The 27,152-nt window shown below is 36.2% G+C and overlaps 1 protein-coding gene across 1 annotated transcript in view; it reads right to left on the bottom strand.

Moving 5' to 3' along the window:
* LRRC69 (leucine rich repeat containing 69) overlaps positions 1 to 27,152 on the bottom strand; it is a 135,221-nt gene that overhangs the window by 27,272 nt on the left and 80,797 nt on the right. Inside the window, exons 6-7 of the mRNA XM_081266853.1 lie at positions 20,285 to 20,386; positions 15,294 to 15,473 (exon numbers count right to left, since the gene is read on the bottom strand). Of these exons, the coding sequence (XP_081122979.1) occupies positions 15,294 to 15,473; positions 20,285 to 20,386 (282 nt within the window). The remainder of the gene's footprint in view (positions 1 to 15,293; positions 15,474 to 20,284; positions 20,387 to 27,152) is intronic.

The raw sequence follows: 27,152 nt of genomic DNA, 5'->3' as shown, positions 1-27,152 counted from the left end.
CTTATCTCAGCTGGAACGATGGGACTATCGAAAATAAACCATGCCACATCAATCTTACTCAGCTCCCATTTAAGACATCAGAACCAACAACAGAGCCGTGAACGAAGAGGAGCAGTTTAGAGAAAGAAGCAAAAATAAACCATGGGAGTAAGTGGGGCCATACTGTTATCCAATGTGCTTGGTCCCAGTTTCTTCATGAGATGAAAAGTTTATAATAGAAAGTATTAAAGGCATTTTCTATTTCCACTGTGGTTTTAGCCATCTCCCTTGTGTCATTTAGAAATTACATGGGCAGAGTTTGGGTTGGCTCTTGTTGCAAGCAGGAATGTAAAGTGTCTGTGCCCTCTTTTCCTCTTCTGGGGAGGATTATGATTTAGTTAATTGAATAAAATGTTTTGTTTAGATTTTTAGGAATTTGTTTTGTGCAAGGCCGTTATCACTTTTGTAGTGAATGTGTAACTTTGCTGGTTATTATTCTCTAAATTAATAACTTTTGTTTGTAATATAGTATTTCTCAGGGCTATGGACTGTTTCCTGGGAATTTTGCTGAGTAAAAAGGATTTGACGTGACTTCTGGAAATACACTTTTCCATCTAGATTCATCATCCTCAGTAAGTTTGCACGAGAAAAATTCTCTAATACTTCACTTTCATATGCTGAAATTTCTATTTTCACTTGTGGTTTGGTCTCCATTGTTTCTACTGGTACAATGTATGTTCATTTGAAATGAGCATGTTACAAAGGAAAAATGACACACTCTGTGGAGGACCACTCTTCACAAACCTCATTTAACAAATCCTCCAGACTGTCAAAGATAGTTACTACATTGTTGTTTACAAACAGAAATTAAAACACCGAGCAAAATATCCTTTTTGTCAAGCCAAAGACAGAGAAGAGAAAAAGAGATTATAGACATGCTTTTGTTTTGAAAGGATATCATTTAGTAAAAAAGCTTTAAAAAGTGAAATGCTATACTTAAATTTAATTTCTCACTCTTCAACTATTTTTATTATTTCCTAAGGCAAATAAACTCAATTATATCCCCCTTCTTCCTTCAGGGAAAAAGTAGTTTTCCACTCTAAATTTAAATATGCATGTTTTCTAAGTTTTATGTTTGTTGAATGGGTAGAATTGGGATATTTTTAAGTCGTTCAACATATGGCTCAATGACAATGACTTCCATATTTTAAATGTTGATAAATTAAAAATTATTGAAATATATATTTATAGCACACAGTATAAAGTTCAGATAAGGTTTCAATATTATGTGAAGCACAAGAAATAGAACAAAGAATAAAATAATTTCCTGTTTCCTCAGGAAAAGATACCATGGTAGATGAAACAATACCCCCATCCTAACCCTTACAAAGATAGCGACACCCTAATTCACAGAACCTATGTATATGCATATCACATTACATGGCAAAAAAGAGTTTTGCAGGTATGAATAAGTTAATGACCTTAAGCTAGGTAGGTTATCCTGAATTACCCAGGTGGGCCCTAAGTAATCATAATCATTGTTAAAAGTGGAAGAAGGAGACAGAAGAAAAGGTTCAAGTGATATGATATGAGAAGGGCCAGATCTACCAAGACTGGCTTTGAAGATGGAGGAAGACCATGCATTAGGGAATGTGGGCAACTCTAGAAGCTGTAGAGTACAAGACAGTGGATTCTCTTCCATAGTTTCCAGAAGCCAACTCAGCCTGTAATGCCTGTTATCCCAGTGAGACTCATATTGGATTCCTGACCCACTGGACCACAAGACAATGAATATCTTCTGTTAAGTCCCAAGTTCAGGGCAATTTGTTACAGCATGAATAGAAAACTTAACAGTGGTCTCACATTCCAGATTAGCAGGACTTGTTACAAAGGAAGAATGACACTCTCTCCTTGAAGGACCAGGCCTGAGGAAGGCAGTCTCTCTCCCTCTATGGAGTCAGGCACCTGCAATCTACAAAAGACTTTGGTCTATTCCATTCATTGTCCAGATGAGGAAACAAGTTCAGGTACAGCAAGAAAGTAGGTGACCTACCTTAGGCCTCATGGTTCAAGATACAGACCAGACTAGAATCCAAGTTCGCAAGATTGTGTTAATCATAGCTTGTCCCTAGCCCTTTCACTAATGAATGGTTGTGATTAGTGGACTGATACTGCAGAACAGATTGATAGCATTACCAGTTGTAGGAAAGTGCATGCTTTCAGATAATGTCCAAGAGAAGCATATTGCTCTACTCTTCCTGTTTCAGGTTGATGATTACACATGTTCACTTGAATCATCCAGCATCACTTGAAACTCCTCACTGATCTTCTTCACCCCCCGTCAGAGGTGGCACATTCTGTCCTTTCCTTTTTTGTGGTATCTCCCTTCAGTGCACCTACTGCTATATCTTTTTCCTACTATAAGACGGCCATTCTAACTTTTCTTTAGTTCCTCTTCAACCTCCAAGCACACTATTGCCAAATGACTAAAAAACTCTAATTTTTTTTTTTTATATCATGGACTTGCAGCCACACATTCAGTAGATGCCACTCAAAATTGGGTCAATTTCAAACATCTTAGTCTATCCTATAACAGGCTTATAGATTTTTACCTCTTTTTTAAAATTCTGTCTCTTCTTCCCACTTCTGTACACAAATCAGTTTTATTGATTCACTGCCCTGGGAACATGATCTATTCTCCTCCATGCTGCCCTCCTCTCCTAACAGGTCCTCTCGGCTTCCTTCTCCATCTATCTAAATTCTGCCTCTTTAAAGGTCTGGTGTAAGTCACCACAGTTTTCTGGGTACTTCCCAAGCCAGAGAACCTGCAGCAATCTCCTATTCCACTGGGAAGCCCTAAAGCAATTGGTCTTTACTACTTGTTTAGCAGTTAGCTTTGACTGAAAATGTCTTTTACTTTTTTAGAGCTTAAACTCAAAATTTTAAACCACTAGGGACTGAGTAGGTCCTCTACTTACTTACACCCAGAGTTTCCTGCTTAAAGTAGGCCCTCAGGTATTTATGGAGTAACTAAAAATAATTTCTTAAATCCAAGATGGAGATTCAGAATGACAATTCCTCTGAGTCTTCAATGACAGTGCAGGCAAAGAGCACTACTCTGTGGTTAACTCCTCTATTTAGGAAGGGTTGCCATACATTCAGATACACACAGGACAGCCTGGTTTCTTGATAGTTTTCCAGCTACTGATAATGTTCACTTCCACTCTCAAGAGCATCTTGGCTTACATGACAAATTCCATGGTCATTCTACCCTTAGAGCATTTTGGACTGTGGTAAAAGCAGAAATTAGGAAAAAAAAAATCCTACCCATGTCCAAGCCATCTAGGAAGCTAAGTGGAATTCTCTCTTCTACAGACTGGTCCTGCTCGCCGCTACTATCCCCTGCAAAATCAGTGACCTTTGAATTTCACATGGGAGGTTCAACATTTTGGTGATGCACAGCTTCAGATAAATGTACTTGAGTTGGATACATTTTTAAGATTCTTTAGGAGAAAAGAATCGTAGATGCTGCATATAACTATGACTCTATCCAGCAGTTTAAGAACAAAAGGGAGAGATTTCTAAAGGGAAAAGAGGATTCAGGGAGTTCTTATAAGAATAGAAGTAATCAAAACACAGTGTGTGAGTGCATTTATACTATAATTGTCTTTTGCTATTTTCTGAATAAAATAAAGAGAGTACAATACCGTTTCAATTTTTCTGAACAATAAATACATATTACTTTCACAACCATTTAGTATTCGAAATGGGATGCCTTCTGATCTTCTTAGTGTCTAATGTACATTAAATTGACTAACTGCTGCATAAATGTTTTAAAACCTACATTCATTTTCACAGTTGACTGGTTGAAATGATCAGTTTCATAAATGAATGTCAGTGGTATCTTAACAGTAATAACTTTTTACTGCAAAGTAAGATTTTACTCTATAAGTAATGAGTAAAATTATTAAATGTAATCTTATATTATGTTTCATTACTGGCAGTTTGTCATAAAAAAGGGATTAAGGTTACAGATTTCATAAAGTAGATGAGCGTTTTCACTCATTTGTAGTGAGATCTATTCAGTCTAATCTCTTTTGAGGGTAGTTTTAATTACATTACATCATACAATACAGGGTTGAGAGTTCATGTCCAAACTGTTCCCTCCCTAAACTCTTCAACTTTAAAGGAATCTGGGGAAATGTTAAGTTCAACTAATGAAAAACTATAAGAAATGAAAACTATCAAATGCATATCTTGGGCACAGAAACACTCAAGTGTTTGGAAAGGATTTTATGAAACTATTTAGATTACTAGTCCAAATGTGGCCCAAGTTAGTAGTAACTAAAAAGGATTAATTTTTGTTGCTGTTTTAAAGATTTATAACCTTAGTAGTTAATACTGAAATACCAATTACATTAGAATTATTGATAATTCTTTAATTGCTAAGGGCTAAAAGCTCAGACGGCAGGATTCAAACATTTAGAAAAAGACAACAGCTTCCAGATGAATTATAGTAGAGATTAATATTGGAGACAGAGTGTCATTTTTTACCCTCTGTTTTCCAATCATCATGCTACTATTTCCGAAAGCAAGCATGGCATAATCTCACATTCACCTGAATATAAGACATTGCAATTGATATCTGGTTGTTTCAGTGTTTTATGTCAAGAATTAGTGCCCATCTATCACCCAGGGTTCTCCCTTCTTTGAATGCAAGCACTGTTATCAAAACATTCTGTAAGGCACAAAAGGACAGACAGTGAGACACTGAGATCTATCAAGTGGATTCTCTCTTCATGATAAAGTCTTTACTGTAAAGATCAGCATTCTCTATGTTTAGTTCCTGAAGGGATAATCAGAAGTTGATTTTTTTTTCTTAAGGGAGGCTTCTAGACAAACTAATGTTTGTATAATTCCTATCTTCTCAAGTAGAAAAGCAGCATAAAACCCTAAAGATATATAAAAGTGACTATTTACCAACATGATGGTTAATTGATTATCATCCCCAGGTATTTTATGCATGTTTTCATTCTGTAAACAAAGAACTAAGCATAACAAATGTATGTTTCAATTGCTGCTCACCTGGTAATAAATAATCAAGTCTCTTTAAAATTTTAATAATTTTAAATACCCTTAAATTTGCTTGTAATGATTAGTAAGTTCTGTTGTTTGATAGATTTAATACTATATACTTATTCTTGTTTCTTTGTCATACTTTTGCACTATCATATACTATTACTAGTTTACCTTTTTAAATTTTAATAGATTTAGAAAGAATGGTTGTTTCAAAGCAAAATAATTTTCCTTTTCAAAATATTTTTCTCATAATCTTCTTACACTCTACTGCCTTTTGTCTACCAACTTATCTAGCCATATAAGTCTAGATTTTGAGTTCTTCACAAATGAAGATATTATTTTGTTTTTTATGGCTTCTATTACTGCTAAGAAAAATTTACTTTCAGTCTACTGTAATTTCTTTATAGATGATCTATATATTTTCCAAAACATTTTGTCCTTAGCTCTTAATAGTCTATCTTTGTTGTGTACAATTTTACCAAAATGTGCTTACATATGGATTTGTGCTTATTTATTCTACCTGACATTCAACATGATTTTTCAATCTGAGAGATTATATCTTTCTTCAATATTTTCTGCCATTAACTATAATCTACACCTAGATGTCTGACTTATTTAATTTAACTACCCTGTTTTTAAACCATGCTATATTCCCCATGCACTCTGTTTCTGTTTTTATAGTGCCTTCAGACACATTTAACTGATTAAAAAAATAATTCTAACTTCTCTTTTAATTTATAAAATTAATTAATTAATTAATTTATTTATTTATTTATTATTGAATATCAAATCTCTTTATTCTTTTATTTCCTTTCTTCCCTCTTTGTTGTTTCTTCAGTGATAAATAATGTTTACCGCTTTGTGTGTGTAAAGTCTTGTAACAAAATTCTTCCATCTATCTTTTCCAACCTATATACCAGTGGTTGTATGTTCCATTCCAGAAATCAGTAGAAGAAAATCTTTATCTCTCTTTTATATGATGGTCTTTCAACTGAATGAAGGTAGCTACTAGAAATAACTATATCACCATGAATCAATAAATTTATTTGCATACTCTCCTGTGGTTCAAAATAAAAATGTGCACATATAGTGCAGCAAAAAGAAATCTGAAGGTGATATTATAAGGAACTACATAAGCTGAAGTCCTAAGTCTATTATTTGATAGATTTGAAACTTGTTAAAAAAAAAACTACTAGACTTTGCTTAGCCTTAGTTTTCTCATCTATGACTGGAGACAATGAAAACCACATCAAAAAGTTAATATGAGGATGGGGAACTCAAGTTACTCAAATATTACCTCTAGAGGAAAATTTCCTTTAAACTTCCTATATAGATACTCATTGTCTGTGATTCCATAGCATGGAGGTATAATGCTTTCTGATAATGCTTATAACATTGCATTTAAAATAAATAGTCTGTGATCTGCACAGTGGAGCAGATTGTGTCGGGGATCTGAAGATCCCAACACAGCACCCTGAAAACAGTAAGCACCCAATAAAGGTATTAAAACAAACAAACAATAAAACAGTAAAATCATTTGTAAATTGAAAAGCACTACCACTGGCCATTTTCTAGCTATATAAAAACTTTCAAATCTCCTCTTTAGCATATTCAATTCCCTAATGTGGTGGAATACACAAAGTTCATTCAGTGGTCACCAAATTCTAGCTCTATTAATTTCTAAATGTATCAAGACACAATCAAAATATTAAAATCTTACCGAACTGGTGGTATATAAAACACACTGATTTCAAGCTCCACCTTGTGCTAGCTCCTTCCACAGCCTAAACTCATGCACATATGCCCAGCACCTCAAAGTATTTTTCTCACCATCCAGGAAACACACTGTAGCTCTCTTGCTACATGGAGATTACTCAAGACTTGTTAACCTTCTGGCTTCTGGTTAACACAGCCTGCTTCCAACCCTGCCACTTAGTGACACAAAGGACACCATGGTCCTCCTCCAATTTTCCATCATTTTTTTCTCTCATCTTGGCATATTTATAATAATTGCATGTTTGAGTCCATATTGAAGTAAAGAAGGGACCAGATTTTCTCATGTTCAAAGCATAATGTGGAAGTGTTTGAAAGAGGACCAGCAATGGGACTTAAATGTCAGAACAAGACAACACAGGGAATCTGATGGATAGACATCAATGAAGCAGACACCATCATGGAGCAATGACCATATTCAAGGTCTAGATAGGATGATCATATACCTCAGGGGATGCCCACATATAACAAAGGACATTGGCAGAACATTCTGCTCCCACATCCTAATGCCATGAAACTATTTAAGAGGTCCAAAAGATGGATAGTACAGGAAGAAAGGGAGGGGAAGGAAATTTTAAATGATCAAGATTAAACCTGAAATAACTAACAACATCCTAAAATCAGCACATAAGCTAGGAATTGACTAGAATAAATTTTCCAGTAGAATAGGAACCCAAATAGAAGAAGAAAAACAAAGTTCTATTTCTTACACATCTGCATTTTAAAGTTGTACAATTAGTGCACTCTCTACTAGATTTTTTTCCTTCTATCCTTGTGTTTTCTTTCTTGTTCTCCTTTGCTAATTCTACATTCTTCCCACATTTTAAAAATCACTGTCTTCAAGGGTTCTTTCTCCGCATTGGGTAAATCTCCTTGGGCAATCTTCATTTCCATGGCTTCAATAAATGGTATGCTTACATAAAACAATTCTGTAATTCACATCACCAGATCAAATTTCTTTTTGTCAAACAAACATTTCTTTTTTCTATAGCACTTACAACTATCCAGGTAGCTTTTATAGACTAAAACTACACCCAAAAATCAATATGTTGAAGTCTTATCCCCCAGTAGTTCTCAAAGTGACTGTATTTGGAGATAGGATCTTTAATGTGATAATTAGGTTAAAATTAAGTCAATTATTGGGGGTTCTCATCAAATATTATGAATATCCTTATGAGAATAGTAAATTTGGACATATACATGCACAGAAGGAAGACCATGTCAAAACAAGGGAAAAATCAGCCCTCTACAAGTGAAGGAGAAAGCCCACCAAAGAAGTCAAGCTTCTGACACCTTGGCCTTGAATTTTTAGACATCAGAATTCTGAGAAAATAAATTTCTGTTTCGAAGGCCCCAAATCTGTCGTAGTCTATAGGGGTATCCCTAGCAAACTATGTAATAGCTTTCAAAAGTAAGTTCCAACTTGACATACAAGAGCCCTCTCCCTCACTCCACTTGTGTTTCCAATCTCATTCCCCACATGTCACCTTCAGGGAGTTCTAGTACTCCTTGTACAATTTACCTGTACAAGATTAGCTTTGCACAGGCAGCTGCCTCATCCAAAATGACTGTGTACTGGTCCATGATCTACTCTAATGCTCCCTATTCTTCAAAGCACATTTCCAAGAGATGCTTTTAAAATAAGTTTAAACCTTTATTATCTATCCTCCTTATACCATATATAATCACTGCAGTAGGCCTCAGGTATAAATCAAGGAATATCCGATTTAGTTGAGGTGCCTTCTTCTCATAGCACCCTGTGTACCTCCATATCAACTTATTACAAGAATGTCATAGGGGCTGGGGATGTGGCTCAAGCGGTAGCATGCTCGCCTGGCACGCATGCGGCCCGGGTTCGATCCTCAGCACCACATACCAACAAAGATGTTGTGTCCGCTGAAAACTAAAAAATAAATATTAAAAAATTATCTCTCTCTCTCACTCACTCTCTCTTTAAAAAAAATGTCATAAATCCTTTCTTGTTGAAAGCCTTTGATTTAAAAAAAATAACTCCCCTTATTAAGCATCTACTGTGTTACCATTATTAGGCACCTGCTATGCTAAGTATCATCTATGCATCACCTCACATATCCCTCACCACAACCCTGTGAGGTGGACACTATTATTATTGTCATTTGACAGTTGAAGAAGGTTTGCCTCAAAGAGAAAATTAAGCTTTCACTGCTAGCAAGCACTGGGGATGTTCTTCAAGCCTAAATTGTCAGAGTCCAATCACTTTATTCTAATTCCACTTCTCATAGGAACGTGTGAATTTCTCAATGGCCAGGGTTCTGCATTCCCTTCTGCCTGTGAAAGAACCTGATTCATAATAGGAAAAAATAAATGAGTTTTAGTGGATAAATAAATAATGACAGGAAACTATTCAACATAAATATCTTACATTTGGTTGAAGTAGATGAGGAATGATTGGGTTATAAACCTCTGAAAGATGACCCAGGACATCTGCTTGAGAACAAAAAGTCATACACCTGAATTTCCTCCTTAGAGTTTTTTACCTGGTAGCTTTGAGAAGTTGAAAAAATTATTTGACTTCTCTGTGCTTGGAATTTCTCATTAGGGTCCTGGGTTGTTTTGGACATTAATTAAGGTATTTTAGGAGACGTGTTCAACACAGCATCAGACATACACGTGGTGCCAACTAAGTGTTAGCTGACATTATTTTTATTAGGTTGCAATTTCTGCAAAAGAGATTTAAAATGAGACTAGCAATTCATCAGATGACTTTGAGATGGAATCTGTCAGAATAGAAATGAATAGGGCAACTTGTCCAAGGTGTTCATCACAGGTCCAGCGGAAAGCAGGGTTTGGGGCAACTTTTGCCAAGTAATCTGACCTGTTGTAATCATTCAACGACTCTTGACTACAACAATCCATTCCAGATGGTAATGTGAACAATTCACAGATAAGTTACACATGTGCTCAAGATTACATATTTACTCCCATCTTGTGGACTAACACATTCATTTCTATCTTTACTTTCTCACTGATGCTCTCTCTTTGCTCTTGCTGTTTAATTCCAGCTAGTTTTAAATTTCTCCTAACCCATTATTTCAATGTTCTCTTTGGCGACATGGTTTGTTCTGGGTCCAGGTTTTTTTGAAACCTTGACATTAGCCCTCACTAGTAGCAGGTCTGCCAGATTGTGGGCTATGCTGCATTTGATGGAATATATTAATAACCTAATAAAAAGAAAAAGAGGAGCTGGTATTCAAATCCATATTTTCTGATTCTAGTAGAAACCAAACATGTACCAGGCTGTGTGTGAAGTTTTCTACAAATGATGAAGGGAACCAAAGCAGTCCTTGAATTCCTGGTACTTACATTCATGGTAAAGAAAGTCCTTGAACACCAATGAAATAAATGAATTCAAATTTTTCTAAGTGCCATGAAGATATTTCCATAGCAAGAGCATCAAAGTGTTAAAGGACTAGACAATTGAAATGGCAGTTTCTTATTCAAAAAGAACTTCTATAGGCATAGAATCACTAAAATAGAGCCCTATATACATGTTGCTGGGTTGAGGATGCTTTCTTTGATTAAATGTTTCTTTTTTTAAATTCGTTTTCTTAAGTTCAAGTAGATCTGCCTAGTACAGACATGATTTTTCATGAGTGGATTAACAGTGGGGAAAATTAGCCTTCCATTTAGGCTCCCAATTCCTCAAGAAAGTATTTTGCAAATCTCTTGCCAATGTGCATTATGGTGATGGTACAAATTTCTTAGAAATGGTTTATATGAGGAATGAGACCCATATACTTTCTGAATTATTTTAGCATCATTCCTTTGTGATGAGTGAGAGCTCATTCATAAAGAAGTGGGTTATCATGTATAACATTTTTTCTATTTGGATTAGTAGCCTTTGTTTCTTTTATTTATTTTTATTGGTGTATTATAACTCTACATAACAGAGGAATTCATTTTGCAATATTCATATATGCACATAATTTGACCAATCTTGTACCTTCCTTTTCTTTCCCCTCCTCTCCCCTCCCCCCAATCTATTTGATCTACTCCACTGATCTCCTATTATTGTTGTTGTTTTAATCTGTGCACTATTCTATGTACATTAAATTCATTGTAGTATATTAGCACATAGGTATAGCAGAATTTTGTATAGACTTCATTCCCTAGTACTTTTCCATGCCCTCCTCTTCTCCCTCCTTCTCAATCCCCTTCCTCTACTCTATTTGTGTTCCTTCTGTTTTTGAGCGATTTCCCCTGCCTTTTTGTATAATATGTGTAACATTTGCAAATACTTGCTGGATTCAAAAACTATGGCAAAAGACATTGTGAGAAAAATTTTAGAAGCTCCATACCACAACCAGAGCTGGCTTAGATCTCTTACTCATTGGAGTAAAATCCCATTGCTCTGGGATCCTGTCGCCTGCTAGACAACATTCCTGGGTAAAAACCTGACATCAGGTGATGCGAACTAAGTGACAATCCAAATTCCATCCTACAGAATTATAAATGATCTACTTAAAGTGGTTCTTATAAAATCTGTGTTCTGGAGCTGGATTGTACAGGCTCAGTGGTAGAGCACTTGCCTAGCATGTGTGAGGCCTTGGGTTCAATTCCCAGCGCTGCATATAAATAAATAAAATAAAGGTCCATTGACAACTAAAAAATAAATAAATAAAATACAATAAAATCTGTGTTCTGCTTCTTAGATGTGAACAGTTAATACTGGGAACCTCTACAACCTATTCATGGCTTATTACAACCTAATCATGGCTAAAATAACCTACATATTTTATGGACCTTTTTGTATAATATGTGCAACATTTGCAAATACTTGCTGGATTAAAAAACTATGGCAAAAACTGGGGTTACTTTTGATAAAAACTCTCTACTTGATATGAAGCACAAATACTTATTTATTTTTATTTCTTTGAATCAGAATCTTTTCTTCTTATCCTAGAAAGTGATATGATCTCTCTAGGAAAGAACTTTTCTTGATTTTTGTCATCCCAATTTGTTCTAGACCAAATGAATTTTAAAGGCAAAAATATAAGAAGCCAATGAAACAAACTACTAAAACTTGATGACTTTAGGTTGAGAGTATAAAAAATGTCCACTGTAGTAGTCACTCAAGTTTTTGAGCTGATTTCAAATTTTTTTCAAAATGAAAAGTTGGTGGGGAAAAGTAGTTGTTCTTACTGGACTTTATCATGAATGGCACACAGCTAATTTCATAAAAGAAATTCCCACAATTAACAGTTTGGAGAAACCTAATATAACTCTGAAATATAAGTAGTGATGATCTCATCCAGCAGTTAGAAATGTAAACCTATGAAACAGCAACTAATAACGCTAGTGAAAATACATTATCAGCATCCCCATAAGCTCCCCAACTGTCCTTGGGGAAGAAACAGCTGTGAGAGCCCTAATCCTGGCTCCACAGACACTTAGGAACACAGATCTCTGCTGCAGGAGCCTTTGTTCTGCTTCCAGATGGATAAATGGAAAGCCTTTCAGCATGACTTCCAAGAAGCAGACAGATGGAGAGAAAACTCTACAATGTGCTCTCAAGCTGACTTCCTGGGGATTTACTCAGGGGTTCCCAGGTGGAAGCCAAATGAAAATATGTGTTGGTCACCCATACACACAGTGGATTTACCCCTTCACCAACCCCCGCCTTTTCTTTTGACTATTATTCATATCTCACCTTGGTCACTAGAGGTCATTCATTAATTCATACATTCAATCAATGAATCTTGCTCTCAGCTATGAATAAGGCACTGAGGAGTCCTTGCTCACTAAGAAAGATAGCCCTGAACAAGAAGGACAGAGATTCCCCGCCCTGACTGCACATGAAAATCAACAGGAAGACTTGATGAAATTGTAGATGCCCAGGACCTTACCTCCACAGATTCTGATTTAGTAGGTGTGGAATGGAATGTCTGTATTTTTAAATAGCTTTGTAGGTAAGTTTGGTGAGTGATTAGAGATAAGATCCACTGAGGCAGCTGTAAGCCGACTCAGCTGAGATCCTTTATTAGCACAAAGACTGCCTCAGTGGAATGACACTTTCAATCGTTAAAACCACAAGGTTTAGAATCAGACTCTGTAGAAATGATATAAGATATCATACATATAGCTCGGTTCCAAAATCTGCCCCCCACTGCCTCCCACCACACAAATTCGCATATTCACAACTCTAGATTCCCACCACACTGGATCAGAGTCTATGGCTCCAAGCTGCTCATGTTCTCTGGTTGTAGGAATTTCACACTTCCCATGCCCAAACAGAACTTCTCTCTCTCTCCCCTAACAAACCTGCTTCTCCCTTAGTCATCCCTATATCAACAAAAAGCCATCTGCATTCATGTAGTGATTTAAGCCAGAAAACTGGAAGTCTTCTTACTTCTTCCTGCAAACATATCTCACTCAGATCCATCAATCTCCACTGTCTACACCATCGTTCTCTCTCACCCAGTTTGGGATGATAGCCTTCTGCCTAATATCCTCATTTCCTCACCTTCTTTTAATCCACCCTCCACTCAGAAGTTACCTTTTTGAAATACAAATCAGGATATGTCACTCTTACTTAAAATCCTTGAGCTAGGTTTCATTGAATATTGAGTAAAAGACAAATTCCTGAGTGAGGACTGCTTGGTATTCTGTGAAACAACTTTTGCCTACCTCAGTGTCACTTTCGATTAATACTCTTCAGTCAGACTGAACTGCCTTTCAGTTCCTCAAATCAGTAAGTGATTTCCCATCTCAAAGTCTTAATACACACTGTTCCCACTCCCTGGACATGCTCTTCTCTACCTCTTTACTAGACCAACTCCTCCTCGTCTCTTAAGTGTAAGTTAAAATGTCCTTTCCTCAGTGAGGACTTTCTTTATCCCAGATTTTAAAAGGGAATTTCTCTGTTCCTTGTTTATGACATGTACATGTTATGATTTGAATTGTATCCCACCTCCGAAAAAAATGGAAGGTTGAATCCTTACCCCTAGTGCCTTAGAAGATAATCTTGTTTGAAGACAGGACCTTTGCAAAAGTAGTCATGTTAAAATGAGGTCATTAGGCTGGGGGTGTAGCTCAGTGATAGAGCACTTGCCTAGCATGCTCAGGCCCTGGGTTCAATCCCAAGTACCACACACACTCACACAAAAAAAGAGTTTAGTTTGGGGCCTAGTCCAAAATGACAGATGTGAGAAGAGGAAATTTGAACACAGATACACATAGAAGGAAGAGAATGTGACAAGACGTGGGGAGAAGAGAGTCACTTATAAGTCAAGGAGAGAGGCTTGGAACAGACTATTCCTCACAATTCTCAGAAGGAAAAAAAACCTGCCAATAACTTGACATTTGACTACAAGCCTCCAGAACAGAGAAAGAATAATTTCTGTTCCTTCAGCCACCCAGGATGTGGTACTGTTACATCAGCCTTAACAAAATAATATATTATCTGTCTATATCATAATATTTATCACAATTTTAAATTGCATGTGTGTTCATTTGTTTAATGTTGGCTCTTTCACCAGATGATAATCTTCAGAATGACAGGAACTGCATCTGTGTTTGCTCATTTATTTAACATTATTACCAACCATTGCACTATGTGCTGTCCCAAGAAAGGCCAGTGTTCACCAAAAGCAGAGAGGAAGTTATGACATCAAGAACACATGTTGGATGGTCTAGAACAGATATAGGAAAACTACAGTCCCTGGTCCAAATCTGGCCCACGTTCTGTTTCCGTAAGACACATGAGCTGGAGTTTTCACATTTTACACAATTAGGAAAAAATATTTAGTGATATGTGAACATTACATGAAATTAAAAATTTAGATTCATAAATAAAGTTGTATTGAAATGTAGACACATTCAATTACACATTGTCTACACATGCCTTCATGCTACTAAGGAGAGTTATGTAATTGTGACAAGAACCACGTTGCCTAAAATATTCACTATTTGGCTAATTTTAGAAAAAGGAACCTGCTGGGCATTGGTCTAGAACATGGTTTATGAGCTACAAACTGGCCAGGGGTGCTTAACTTCCAAGTGACATAATGCTATAGCTCACATCCTGGCGCAGTTGGTGTTCTAGAATATCATTATGACACAAAGTAACCAGCATGTGCACCTGTTTTCCACCCAAACGACATTATAGACTACTGAAAAATTCTTCTCCCTAAGAGAACATAGTTCTGGTTTTATTAATAAAAATAATGAAAAATTATTTACTGATTATTTTCAATTTCCTTGGAACTTTGATAGAATGTATATTCTCATAAAAAGTGTAAAAGTAAATGGAATGGGTCATGATTATCATTGCCAGATACACAAATTTATCGACCAAAAATTAACCTACTACCATAGAAGTCAATGCTTAGATATAAATCTATTTAGTACAGGTGGATTTAAAAAATAAGGACAAAACATGGGAGTGGGCCTTATGTTCATATTCACAGGAAAGTACTATTTACCTTTGGTGGAGGAATGAACCGAACACATTCCAGCCATATGGATAAAAAATATTTTCCACATATTGGACATTTTTTTCCCTGAGAGATTAAGTTCCTGACCTCTGGATACTGTTCAATAGCACACATTAGGAAAGGATGCTTTTTTGCTAGCTGATTCATGACATATCTTGATGTTATTTCCTAAATTAAAAAAGAAGAATATGGTTTCTAAAATTGTTTTTTAAATCTTACATTACGTTGATTCCCATTTTACTAATTCAAATTTCTTATTCTTAAGTTTTTGTTAAATGAAGATTCTTCAGTATAATGAATTAGATTGTAAAGAACTGACATTGTAAATATGTTTGGTTTTAATTAATAAAAGTAAGTTGCTTCCATGGTAATACATTTATGTCTCCCGCATACAGGAATCAAAGTCACAATAAATTTGCACTACCTGTTTTATAAAGTAATATATAGTTTACACTCAAATTTGGTATATTTCACTTCAGTAAGCAGGACTGCACAAACATTCTGACTGGACTCAAAAATTGAGTGTGTCATATTCACTAAGGTCTAAATAATTTTTATAATCACGGCTTACAAGCCAGTATCATCTTCATCAATTAGCAGCTTATCGAGAATGAAGAATCCTGACTATATACCAGTTGTACGGAATCAAAATCTCAACAAAGTGCCCCAGTAATCTGTGTGCATATTAAAGTTTAAGAAGGGCTTTTTTAAATGATTAGCTATATTAAGTACCTGAATATGCCACCTTGTTCAAGAGCAATAACCTCTCTGAACTAAATCTCTGAATTCAACCTCTGTTAGACCTGGTTACATAGGTGTTCAACTGATTTGTGCAATCATAATATTATAATATTAAATAATAATAGAGGTAGTGAGGAAATGGAAGTTGCCTTTCACCAGGACTATCAGCAACATATCATCTTAAAGTAAAAGTATATAATATATAATATGTAAAATCATATCTTCACTAAGAACACAAACATTTGCCTCACTTCCTAAATGTTGCCCATTGTCTATGCCAGTGGCACAGAAGTCCTGTATAAATGTAACACAAACACTGCTTGAAATGCTAATGGTATATGGGCATAGTTTACTTGGGACACTTTTTTTCCTGGCCAAACTGAAAGAATTCCCAGGAGGATAAGAATAGTCTACAGTAGGCTCTGATAGGAATCTTTGGGAATATATGCATGCATGCATACATACATAATCTTTCACTCATTAACCCAAGTTAAGATCATTAAAATTTTTTAAATAAAAACAAACTCCTACAAATTCCTACAGCCCTGTTCCCTGTTACCTTATCCCTCCCAGTTAACAAGAGACTAGGGAGTTGCTTTTATGCTGCAAACAACCCTGAGTGTGTGTTCCTTAAATGTCTGATCCTTCAATAGCACATCCTCCTACCGGATTCAGCTCATTCCCCTGGGTGATTATAGGACTGAGGTCAGCTGAAAGAATGAATCTGAAAGCACTAATATTACCAGGACTCCTAATTCAGATGTTCAATGTCCCCCTTTTTCAAACTATGTAAGCAGAGCCTAGCTGGTGATTCTAAATGAAATACATTGTTAGCTACATGAATTCAGTGGCTAGGTCTCACTATAAAGCTGAAGAAATTTCATGGGTAAAAGTATTCATCACCCCCAAACAGAATTTGTTGAAATGCATGGGACCTATAAATAGGTTCGTATAGATCACTTTTCCCCTTCATGATTGCTGGACCCAAACATATTTGTTGCACTCAGTATATCTTGACAATTCTGACATCAACCTTTCTTTATATTCTTCTATTTGCTGCCAATGTGTTACTTTGGAGGAATAAATGTACGCCATTAAAATATAAAGTAAAGCTATTACCTGGAAATGCAAATATATATAAAGTAAAATACTATTTACCTGAACAATAGTACCTTTTAGAACACCTCTTAGAGATACATTCAATGCAATTTTTTTTGGCAGTAAACAATTTAGTAATGGCCCAAGTACAGGATTATTAAAACTTAGGAAATCTTTTATAGGCAAATAAATTGTTCATTTTGAATAGCTTATATGTTATTATTAGAATATTTGTAAGCCAACTTATGCAGGTCAGTTATTCCTATTTCTAATTCATCATAAATTGGAATTATTTTCATGAGAATTATTTTATTTTTCCTTACATGTGATTATTTCATTTATGTTATGAAGTTATACATCTATGATTTGTATTTATATAAACATAAAAAAATTTAAATGTAGAAACAAATATGAAACCTTAAAAGAAATGATAGGCTTTTTAACTATTTCAAAAATAGCTGTCATGTTGTATATGAGAGGCACTAAGGAATTTAAGAAGAATTCACTGTCAGATTCAAAGAGATACAGGGGTTCAATCCTGGCTCTGGGATTTATAAGCTTTGAACCCTATTTGGACAAGCCTTTAACTTCTCTGATCTTGTATCCCTCCTTTAAAAAATAAGGATTTTTCCAATGCCATCACATAAAGTTTTGAGAATTCAATCAGCTAACACTGGTAAAACAGTATGGCAGGTATAATACAATATATTCTAGTTAATATTTTGTTATAACTTAGTTATGAACATTCAATTTTAGCTTACCTATCTCTGAGATGAAGAAGTTTTTAAAAATTCTCTATCAAGTCATGACTATTTCAAAACTATAATGTTTTGACACCCAAAGGAGGGAGTTTAATCAGTAACATTAACCAAAAATCTAGTCAAAATGACTGTGACTTTAAGTACAAATATAAAATTTATAATCAATTTAAGTCATCTTTCTAAGAAAAATCCTTGGAGATATTTTTTAAATACCAAAAAATTTCACATACTGCAAGAAAATAGTAATTCTTATGAATATAAGCATATATTTATATTATATATTACACGTGATACTTGTGTGCATATAAAATTAGCTCTTGTGCTTCTGGACTTTATAGTTTTGAAAATTAGAAAAAAAAATATTGCTGTCATCCTGAGTGTTGGCAACATTCTTTCCCTTTAAGTCTGTCTGAGAGATTGCTGCCATATTGGGTTACCCAGTCATCCAGCCTTCTTCACAAATCAGAATCTCCTCAGACCAGGACTACCCAGTCTCCATTTTCCTCACCTTCCTTCATCCAATTTCTGAGGCAATATTGCAGTAGAAGTTTAATGTTCAATTCTTTAACCTGATATCAGTGTCCAGACACTATTTCTGTGACCTTGAACAGGTTATATAACCTCTCGGTCTGTTTCTCTATAAAAAGGGGACCATAATGGTTCCTATCTTTCCAGTGTTATTAAAGAACTGCATTATCCATTCCTGCTAAATACTTAGAACACTTAAATTCCTGCCTTGTTCACAAGGAAGCATAAATAAGTGTTAGCTGCTGATATTTGGAAATATTCTATACTATTCTGATGCAGGAGGAAAAATGGGTTGTAAGGAATTAAATAAATTGAAAGCTACAATTTTTCAATGATTTAGGATTGAATTTCAAAAGTGAGTATTTTTTCCACACAACAGTAGGAAATAATATTCTTTATAGAAATATTCTCTAGAAGGAAAATTTGAAAAGAACTAATCTGTAAAAGAATCCAAATCTTTGCCCCACCAATTTCATTCATGGAGATATGGACATGAGCTAGACATTTACTGTGAGTATGGTCATTGTTGCCTTAGACAATATAAAATATAAAAACCAAAAAGCCAAAACTTATTAATAATTCAAATAGGTGGAAATAGTTAAAATGTTATGACATAACAGAATATCATATTTCTATCAGAAAAGTTGTCAATCTCTTTTCCTGACTGGAAAAAATTCATAATACTTTAAGTGAAAAAAACAAGTTTAATGTATAGAGTTTGAATTCATCTTTGATTTAAAACAGATCTGTATGCATAGGAAGTTTGTAGAACAATAATGTCACAGAGAAGAGTGGTTATATCTATGCACACTAGAATTCTGAGTATTTTTTATCAGTTTCTAATTTCTCTACTCATGGTAAGAATCTTCCCAAAGCAGTATATTATAACTAATTTTTAGTTTCTTCTTTGTCCATCTGTATTTTCTAGTTTTCAGTAATTAGTATGTATGACTTATACAAAAAGGGGGGAAATGTATTTTAAAACAAATTAAGCCATTGAAAAAGGTTGGTTGTTTCCTACAACAGGAAAGGTGAACCCTATACAATTCCTGAAACTCTTATGACAACCTTACATGCTCAGCTAAGACATAAATGGATCTGGGAGAAGTCCAAATTCATGATACCCAAATATGGGAGGATTTGCAATCTGTAACTTGTCAATTATGAATGCAATGCTTTACTATGCTTTCCTATATCTTTTTTTTTAATATCATCAATGAGGGGCTTGGTATGGTGGCACATGCCTGTAATCCTAGCAACTTAAGAAGCTGAGGCAGGAGGTTCACAAGCTCAAGGCCAGTCTCAGCAACTCAGTGAAGCCCTCCACAACTTTGCAAGACCCTGTCTCAAAAAATAAGAATGTCTGGGGATGTGACTCAGTGTTTACACCTTCCTCTCCCCCTGCCCCCAGGTTCACTTACAAGTACAAAAAAAAAATCATCATGTTTTACTAAAGTAAACATGAGTTCTGGGTCATATTCTTTCAGTCAGTAGGACTGGAGACAAATGAAAAGGAGATAGAAGAGGTAAAGACCCCACTAAAACAAATCAAATGCATCTTTAGATGATACAGGAAAAAGTACTTAGAAGGCCAAAGTGAAAATAAAGTCCACTCTTTTGTTCCAACAAAATATTTCCATTTCTCTGTGTTTAGTCACTCTGGAAATCAGATAGGATTACATTGGATTTTGTAAGCAAGTCAAAAAATTATGTGTAGGATTCACATTGCCAATGGTCTTATGTTACATTAATCATTTGTTGGCTTGTCCAGAACACTTTAAAAGAAAGACCTTTTAAACTTTAAACCATGGCTTTGGTTTGAAGACTTATGTGAATGAAGTAAACCTTCACCTGTAAACTCCAGATGTCCTCTTGTTGCAGAGCAATGGCTGGTCGCTTCACGAAAAGTGGGTTTTCCTCACAATAGAATTCCTTCAGCTTCAGATTCTGAAACTTTTAAAATAAGAACAAAATGACAGATGTCCCCACCAAAGCTACATCTTCAATAAAATTAGACTAGAATTATTTAAGGCATTCTAAATTAATATTTTTAAAATGGGACATCTTCTATAAGATATCATTAGAAGTATAAGAATTTTAATGCTGGCATGAATGGGCAGGATCTTTTTTTTTTTTAAAGAGAGAGAGAGGAGAGAGAGAGAGAGAGAGAGAGAGAGAGAGAGAGAGAATTTTTAATATTTTTTATTTTTTAGTTCTCGGTGGACACAACATCTTTGTTGGTATGTGGTGCTGAGGATCGAACCCGGGCCGCACGCATGCCAGGCGAGTGCACTACCGCCTGAGCCACATCCCCAGCCCCATGGGCAGGATCTTAAAGGTCCCTGGTCACATCCCCCAGACTGAGTGGCTGAGAACACTTGCTGAGGGTCACAGAACTGATCAGTGCTAGAAAGGGGTTCAATAACACAAATGCTGGGAACATTTTGGAAATACATGTTAGGAAACCAAGCATGATGAAAAATATTCTGAAATGCAGCATACTCCAAATTTCAAAGATTGTCTTAGCATTCATGTATGTCCAGTGAAGAGCCCAAGAACTTATGTGGCTTTAAAAGTTAAACTTGTTCAAGGAATTACATCTCTGAGCCTGAATTCAGCAATGGAATTATGTCTCTGAGCCTGAATTCTGCAATAAAATGAGGACAATAAAATGAAGATAGGACTGAACCTATCTTCAGTGTTATGCTGGTCAACAAGTTCCCTGGGAGAAAGAAATATTAAGTGAGGGAGGAAAAGGAGGAAAGAAGAGAAGAAGGGAAGAAGAAAGAAAGACCCTGAACACAGAGTTGGAAAGACATATCCAAAATCTACTCTTGTGAGCCAAGGTAAGTTGGCTCTGACACAATGCAGCATCTCACAAAATTTATGGGAGAATTAGATTTCTGCGATTTCAGCCCAGGATTTGAAAGATAGCAAGCACAGATAGCAAGCACATCAACAAATTATAAACAATTGATTTAAAACATCATTCCAGGGCACCATGTCATTAGATTTCAAAAGTTACAGTAAAGCTTGTACAACATAGAAAAGACTTCTAAATAAAAAAGCCAGTTCAAGGCCTCTTTATTATCACATTTAGTCCTGGTTTCACCAGGGGCATTCATTCTAACTTTCTTAATGCAGTCTCCAGTGATATCCCACTCCAGGAAACAATCTAGAGAGTTGAATCCAAAGGCAGCCATACTTAAATGTGGGTTACTAAAATTAAAAGGGATACTTCCAGCACTTAATGTTATACACAACCATTTTTTTCCTCCTTGTCTTAATCAGTAGCATTCCATAATTTGTACCTAAACTCACAAAGATTAAAAAATGAGCATCTTAGATATGTAAATAGCATCAATATATGTAAACCCCATTCAAACTTGACCCCAGTTCAGAGGACACGCATTTCTCTTTACAGTCATGTTTTCTTCCTTCAGGTCCTTTCACTATTATTCCATCAAGCATAATAAAAAGAATTCTCCAGCTTGTAATTCAAAGTGCTGGCGAGGATGTGGAGAAAAGGGTACACTTGTACATTGTTGGTGGGACTGCAAATTGGTGCGGCCAATTTGGAAAGCAGTATGGAGATTCCTGGGAAAGCTGGGAATGGAACCACCATTTGACCCTGCTATTGCCCTTCTCGGACTATTCCCTGAAGACCTTAAAAGAGCATGCTACAGGGATACTGCCACATCGATGTTCATAGCAGCACAATTCACAATAGCTAGACTGTGGAACCAACCCAGTGCCCTTCAATAGATGAATGGATAAAAAAAAAAAATGTGGCATTTATACACCATGGAACATTATGCAGCACTAAAAATGACAAATCATGGAATTTGCAGGGAAATGGATGGCACTAGAGCAGATTATGCTTAGTGAAGCTAGCCAATCCCTAAAAAACAAATACCAAATGTCTTCTTTGATATAATGAGAGCAACTATGAACAGAGCAGGGAGGAAGAGCAGGAAGAAAAGATTAACATTAAACAGAGACATGAGGTGGGAGAGAAAGGGAGAGAAAAGGGAAATTGCATGGAAATGGAGGGAGACCCTCATTGCTATACAAAATTACATATAAGAGGTTGTAAGGGGAATGGGAAAATAAACAAGGAGAGAAATGAATTACAGTAGATGGGGTAGAGAGAGAAGATGTGAGGGAAGGGGAGGGGGGATAGTAGGGGATAGGAAAGGTAGCAGAATACAACAATTACTAATAGGGCATTATGTAAAATTGTGGATGTGTAACCGACATGATTCTGCAATCTGCATTTGGGGTAAAATTGGGAGTTCATAACCTACTTCAATCTAATGTATGAAATATGTCAAGAGCTTTGTAATGTTGTGAACAACCAATAAAAAATTAAAAATAAATAAATAAATAAATAAAATATTCCAATATGTAAAAAAAAAAAAAACAAACAAATACTATCTGAAAGAAGTTACCTTAATGGAAATAAAATCAATAATGCGTATTTTGCCACAGGTATGTTTCAATAACCTAAAGTCACACTTTTACGGGTTATATATGAGGTGTCCCCCACAAGCTCACATGTGAGACAATGCAAGCAAGTTTAGAATTAAAATGCTTGGATTATAAAAGATTTAACCTAATCAGTACATTAATCCCCTGATAGGGATTAACTGGGTGAAAACTGGTGTTACTGGAGGAGGTGGGTGGGTCGTTGGGGGCAGGCCTTTGGGGTTTATATTTTGTCTTTGTTGAGCACAGTATTTTCCTTCCCCCTTTCTCTCTCCTACTCTTTCTCTCCTTCTCTCCCTCCCCCCACCTTTCCTCATTCTCTCCCTCCTTCTTTCTTTCTCTCCTCTCTCTCTCTCTCTCTCTCTCTCTCTCTCTCTCTCTCTCTCCCCCTTCTTCCCTTCCTCCCTCCTTCCTCTTGAGATGTCCTTAGCTCCTTTTCTCCATCACACTCTTCCACAGATATTCTGCCTCACCTCAGGCCCTGAGGAATGGAGTCGGCTGTCTATGGACTGAGACCTTTGAAACCATTAGCCCCCAAATAAACTTTCCCTCCTCAAAATTATTCGTGTCAGGTCTTTTAGCCACAGTGACAAAACAGCTGACTAAAACCCACATGGATCTCTTGATGACCACTCTGAATATTACCAGGAAGTGAAATTCATGTCCTCTCTCTTTAGAACTATTGGGTTTCCTGTCAGCATAGCTTCTGAAGAAAACAAAATTATTTGTTATCGTGGTCACTCCAGTAGTAAAATCAGCTACATTCTCCCCTGATGATGAAACATTCCCAAGGTCTGTTCAGAGTCTCCGTGCATGCCTGTTTAAACAGCCAGTGTTATGAGTTTAGTCTCAATTGAGATGATTTTGCACACATACACCCTGCAGTGTCGGCAGACATTTTGTTTGTCACAACTGGTAGGGAGAGTGCTCCTGGCATCTAGTTGGTAAAGACCAGGGATGCTGCTAACATCCCTTGAGTACATCGTGCCCCAACAAGTATTGTCAAACCCAAAATATCAATAGTGCTGAAGTTGTGAAATTTGGTTTAAAGGCAGAAGAGCATAAAAAGACACTGACCCATCTGATTTGGAGAAGGAATTGGCAGCTCAAGGATGGATTAAAATTCAATTGAGGGTTTTCATTTTTTTCTTAAAGAAGTCTTGAGCATGGAGAAAGTAAGTGTTGTGGTTAAGATATAAGATGTCCCTCAAAAGCCCCTGTATTAATTCAGGAATATTCATAGGTAAAATGATTGAATTGTGAAAGATGTGACCTAATCAGTCCATCCTAGCTTGAATGGACTGACTGGTGGTAAGTGTAGGTAGGTGAGATATCACTGGAGGAGGTAAGTAACTAGGGGTGTACCCTGGAAGGATACATCTTTCCATCAGCCTCTACCCGTCTATTTGCTTCCTGGCCACAATGAGGTGAGCAGTACTCCTCTGTCATGCCTTTCTTCCATGATTTTGTGCCTCACCTATGGCCCAGAGCAATGGACTCAACAAACCATGAACTGAACCTCTGAAACTGTGACCCAAAAGAAACTTTCCCTTCTCTACACTGTTTTTGTCAAGTACTTTGGTCATACCAAATGCAAAACTGACAGTAAATGACAATATACACAAGATTAATGTAGCAGAGAAAGAAGGAATCGCTGAAAGAGAAATGATCAGGTCAAGAACACAGACTGATATTTGAATATTAACATCTTTTAGTTATGTTCTTCTCTGTGGCCAGAGGAAAGAAAGTGTCAAAGCTCCCATGGATACCTTTGAAGGAGTGGTATATTGTATGTTGAAGGAGTCCAACATGATTCCTTCTATTTTGTCTTTGAAATGGAAAGACTATCAGTCAAGTTTTGCAGCCTGGTGTTAGTGTGGGAAGAGTCAAAAGTGGTGAAGATCTAGAATATGCTATAGGATTCAGAAGAGGAATCTAGATAGGGTAGATAGGGATATGCAGACATTTGACACATAATTGCTGAGGAACCTACTGAATCCACACATTAGTGGTGGTCCCTGTCTGCATAATTGTCACTTCCCCTTAGCACCCAGTATCCCAGATCCAACATTTAGAACTTGCAGAATTGGTATATCAGAAAATAAGGGAATTAGTATATTACATGTTCTGAACAATAAAAGGACTACTCTTTTATGGCCTAGATTGGATAAAGAAAAAAATAACACTATAAATCTTTATTGAACCAAGAGTTAAAAAAAAAAGTAGGCCCAAATGTTCACCATAAAGGACTCCTAAAGCACAAGAAGTAAAATCAAGAATCAATAAATGGGATGGATTCAAACAAAAAAGCTTCAGAAAAAAAAAATCAATAATGTGAACAGAGAGCCTACAGAATGGGAAGAAATCTTTACCACGTATACCTCATATAGAGTATTAATCTCCAGTATATATAAAGAACTCAAAAAACTTAACACCAAAAAAACAAATAACTCAATTTAAATAAATGGGCTAAGGAGCCGAACAGGTACTTCGCAGAAGAAGAAATACAATCAATCAACTAATATACACAAAGATATATGATATCTCTAGCAATTAGAGAAATGAAAATCAGAACTACTCTACAATTTCATTTCACTCCAGTCAGAATGGCAATTTTTGATAATACAAGCAACAATAAATATTAGCAAGGATGTGAAAGAAATTGGTTGCAAATTGGTGCAACCATTATGAAAAGTGAAATGGAGATTTCCTCAGAAAACTTGGAATGGAACTACCATTTGACCCAGCTATTCCACTCCTCAGTTTATACTTAAAGGACTTAAAATTAGCATACTATAGTGACATGACCACATCAATGTTTATAGCAGCTCAACTCAAAATAGATAAACTATGAAACCAACCTAGGTATCCTTCAACAGATGAATGGATTAAAAATGTGGTATATTTACACAAGGAATATTGCTCAGTATTAAAGAAGAATGAAATTATGGCATTTGCCAGTAAATGGATGGAGCTAGAGAATATCATACAAAGCCAAATAAGCCAATTCCAAAGAACCAAAATCTGAATGTTTTCTCTGATATATGGATGCTAATTTTCAATGTTGGGGGCAGCAAGGGAATAATAGAGTTACTTTAGATTAGGTAGAGGGGGTGAAGGGAAGGGAGGGGGTATGAGGGTAGGAAAAATAGTAGCATGAATCAGACATAATTACCCTATGTACATATAGGACAACACAACCAGTGTGATTCTACATCATGTACAACCAAAAGAATGATAAATTATACTCCATTTACGTATAATATGTCAAAGTCCATTCTTCTGTCATACACAACTAATTAGAACAAATTTTTAAAAGTAGAGGGACATGAAATCTCAATGACCTAAGTGAAAAGACATGGCTATAAAGTAGTAAGAGAGCTTGAACATAGGAAGAACCAGTGGTCAGATTGTCATTCTGGACTTTAATTCTTCAAATTTAGATCAAGTGAAGATGATGTCAAGATCTAGACATGACTGTATATATGGTTTCAGGAAGTGAAGACTGAGAAGCTTATTGAAATCAAGGATTCAAGGGGCTAAGGGAGTACAGCTCAGTAGTAGAGCATTTGCCTGGCATACATGAGGACCCAGGCTTGATTCCCAGCACCAAAGGAAAGAAGAGAGAGACAGAGGGTGGTTTAGTTAGCTTTTTTGCTGCTATGACTAAAAGATCTGGTCAGCACAATTGTAGGGGAGGAAGAGTTTATTTGAGGGCTCACAATTTCAGAGGTCTTAGTCCAAAGAAGACCAGCTCCATTCCTCAGGGCTCAAGGTGAGGCAGAAGAGGGTGGCAGAGAAAAGCAGCTCACATTATGGTGATCAAGAAGCAGAGAGATAGAGACTCCAGCTCCAGACACAAAATATATACCCCATGGCCATGCCCCTGACTAACCACTTCATCCAGCCACACCCTGCCTGCCTCTAGTTACCACTCAGTTAATCCCATCAGGCATTAATTTACTGGTTGGGTTAAGACACTCACAATCCAATCACTTCTTTCCTCTGAAACTTCTTGCACTATCTCACACATGAGCTTTTGGGGGACACCTCATATCCAAACCATAACAGAGGAGGTGAGAGAAGGAGAGGGAGAAAGAGACAGAGACAGAGAGACAGAATATATCAAAGATTCAAAGAATCTTGAGTCTAAGATATTTGTATCAATACCTTTCTGTATTAATGGTCTCATATTAATGGCTATCTGCTGGGCATCTGTAGCTAGAAGTCC

Source organism: Spermophilus citellus (genome assembly GCF_964194105.1).
Source record: "Spermophilus citellus genome assembly, chromosome: 14".
Lineage (NCBI taxonomy): Eukaryota > Metazoa > Chordata > Mammalia > Rodentia > Sciuridae > Spermophilus > Spermophilus citellus.
Note: the sequence above shows the minus strand (reverse complement) of the source record. Positions and strands in the feature narration are given on the sequence as shown.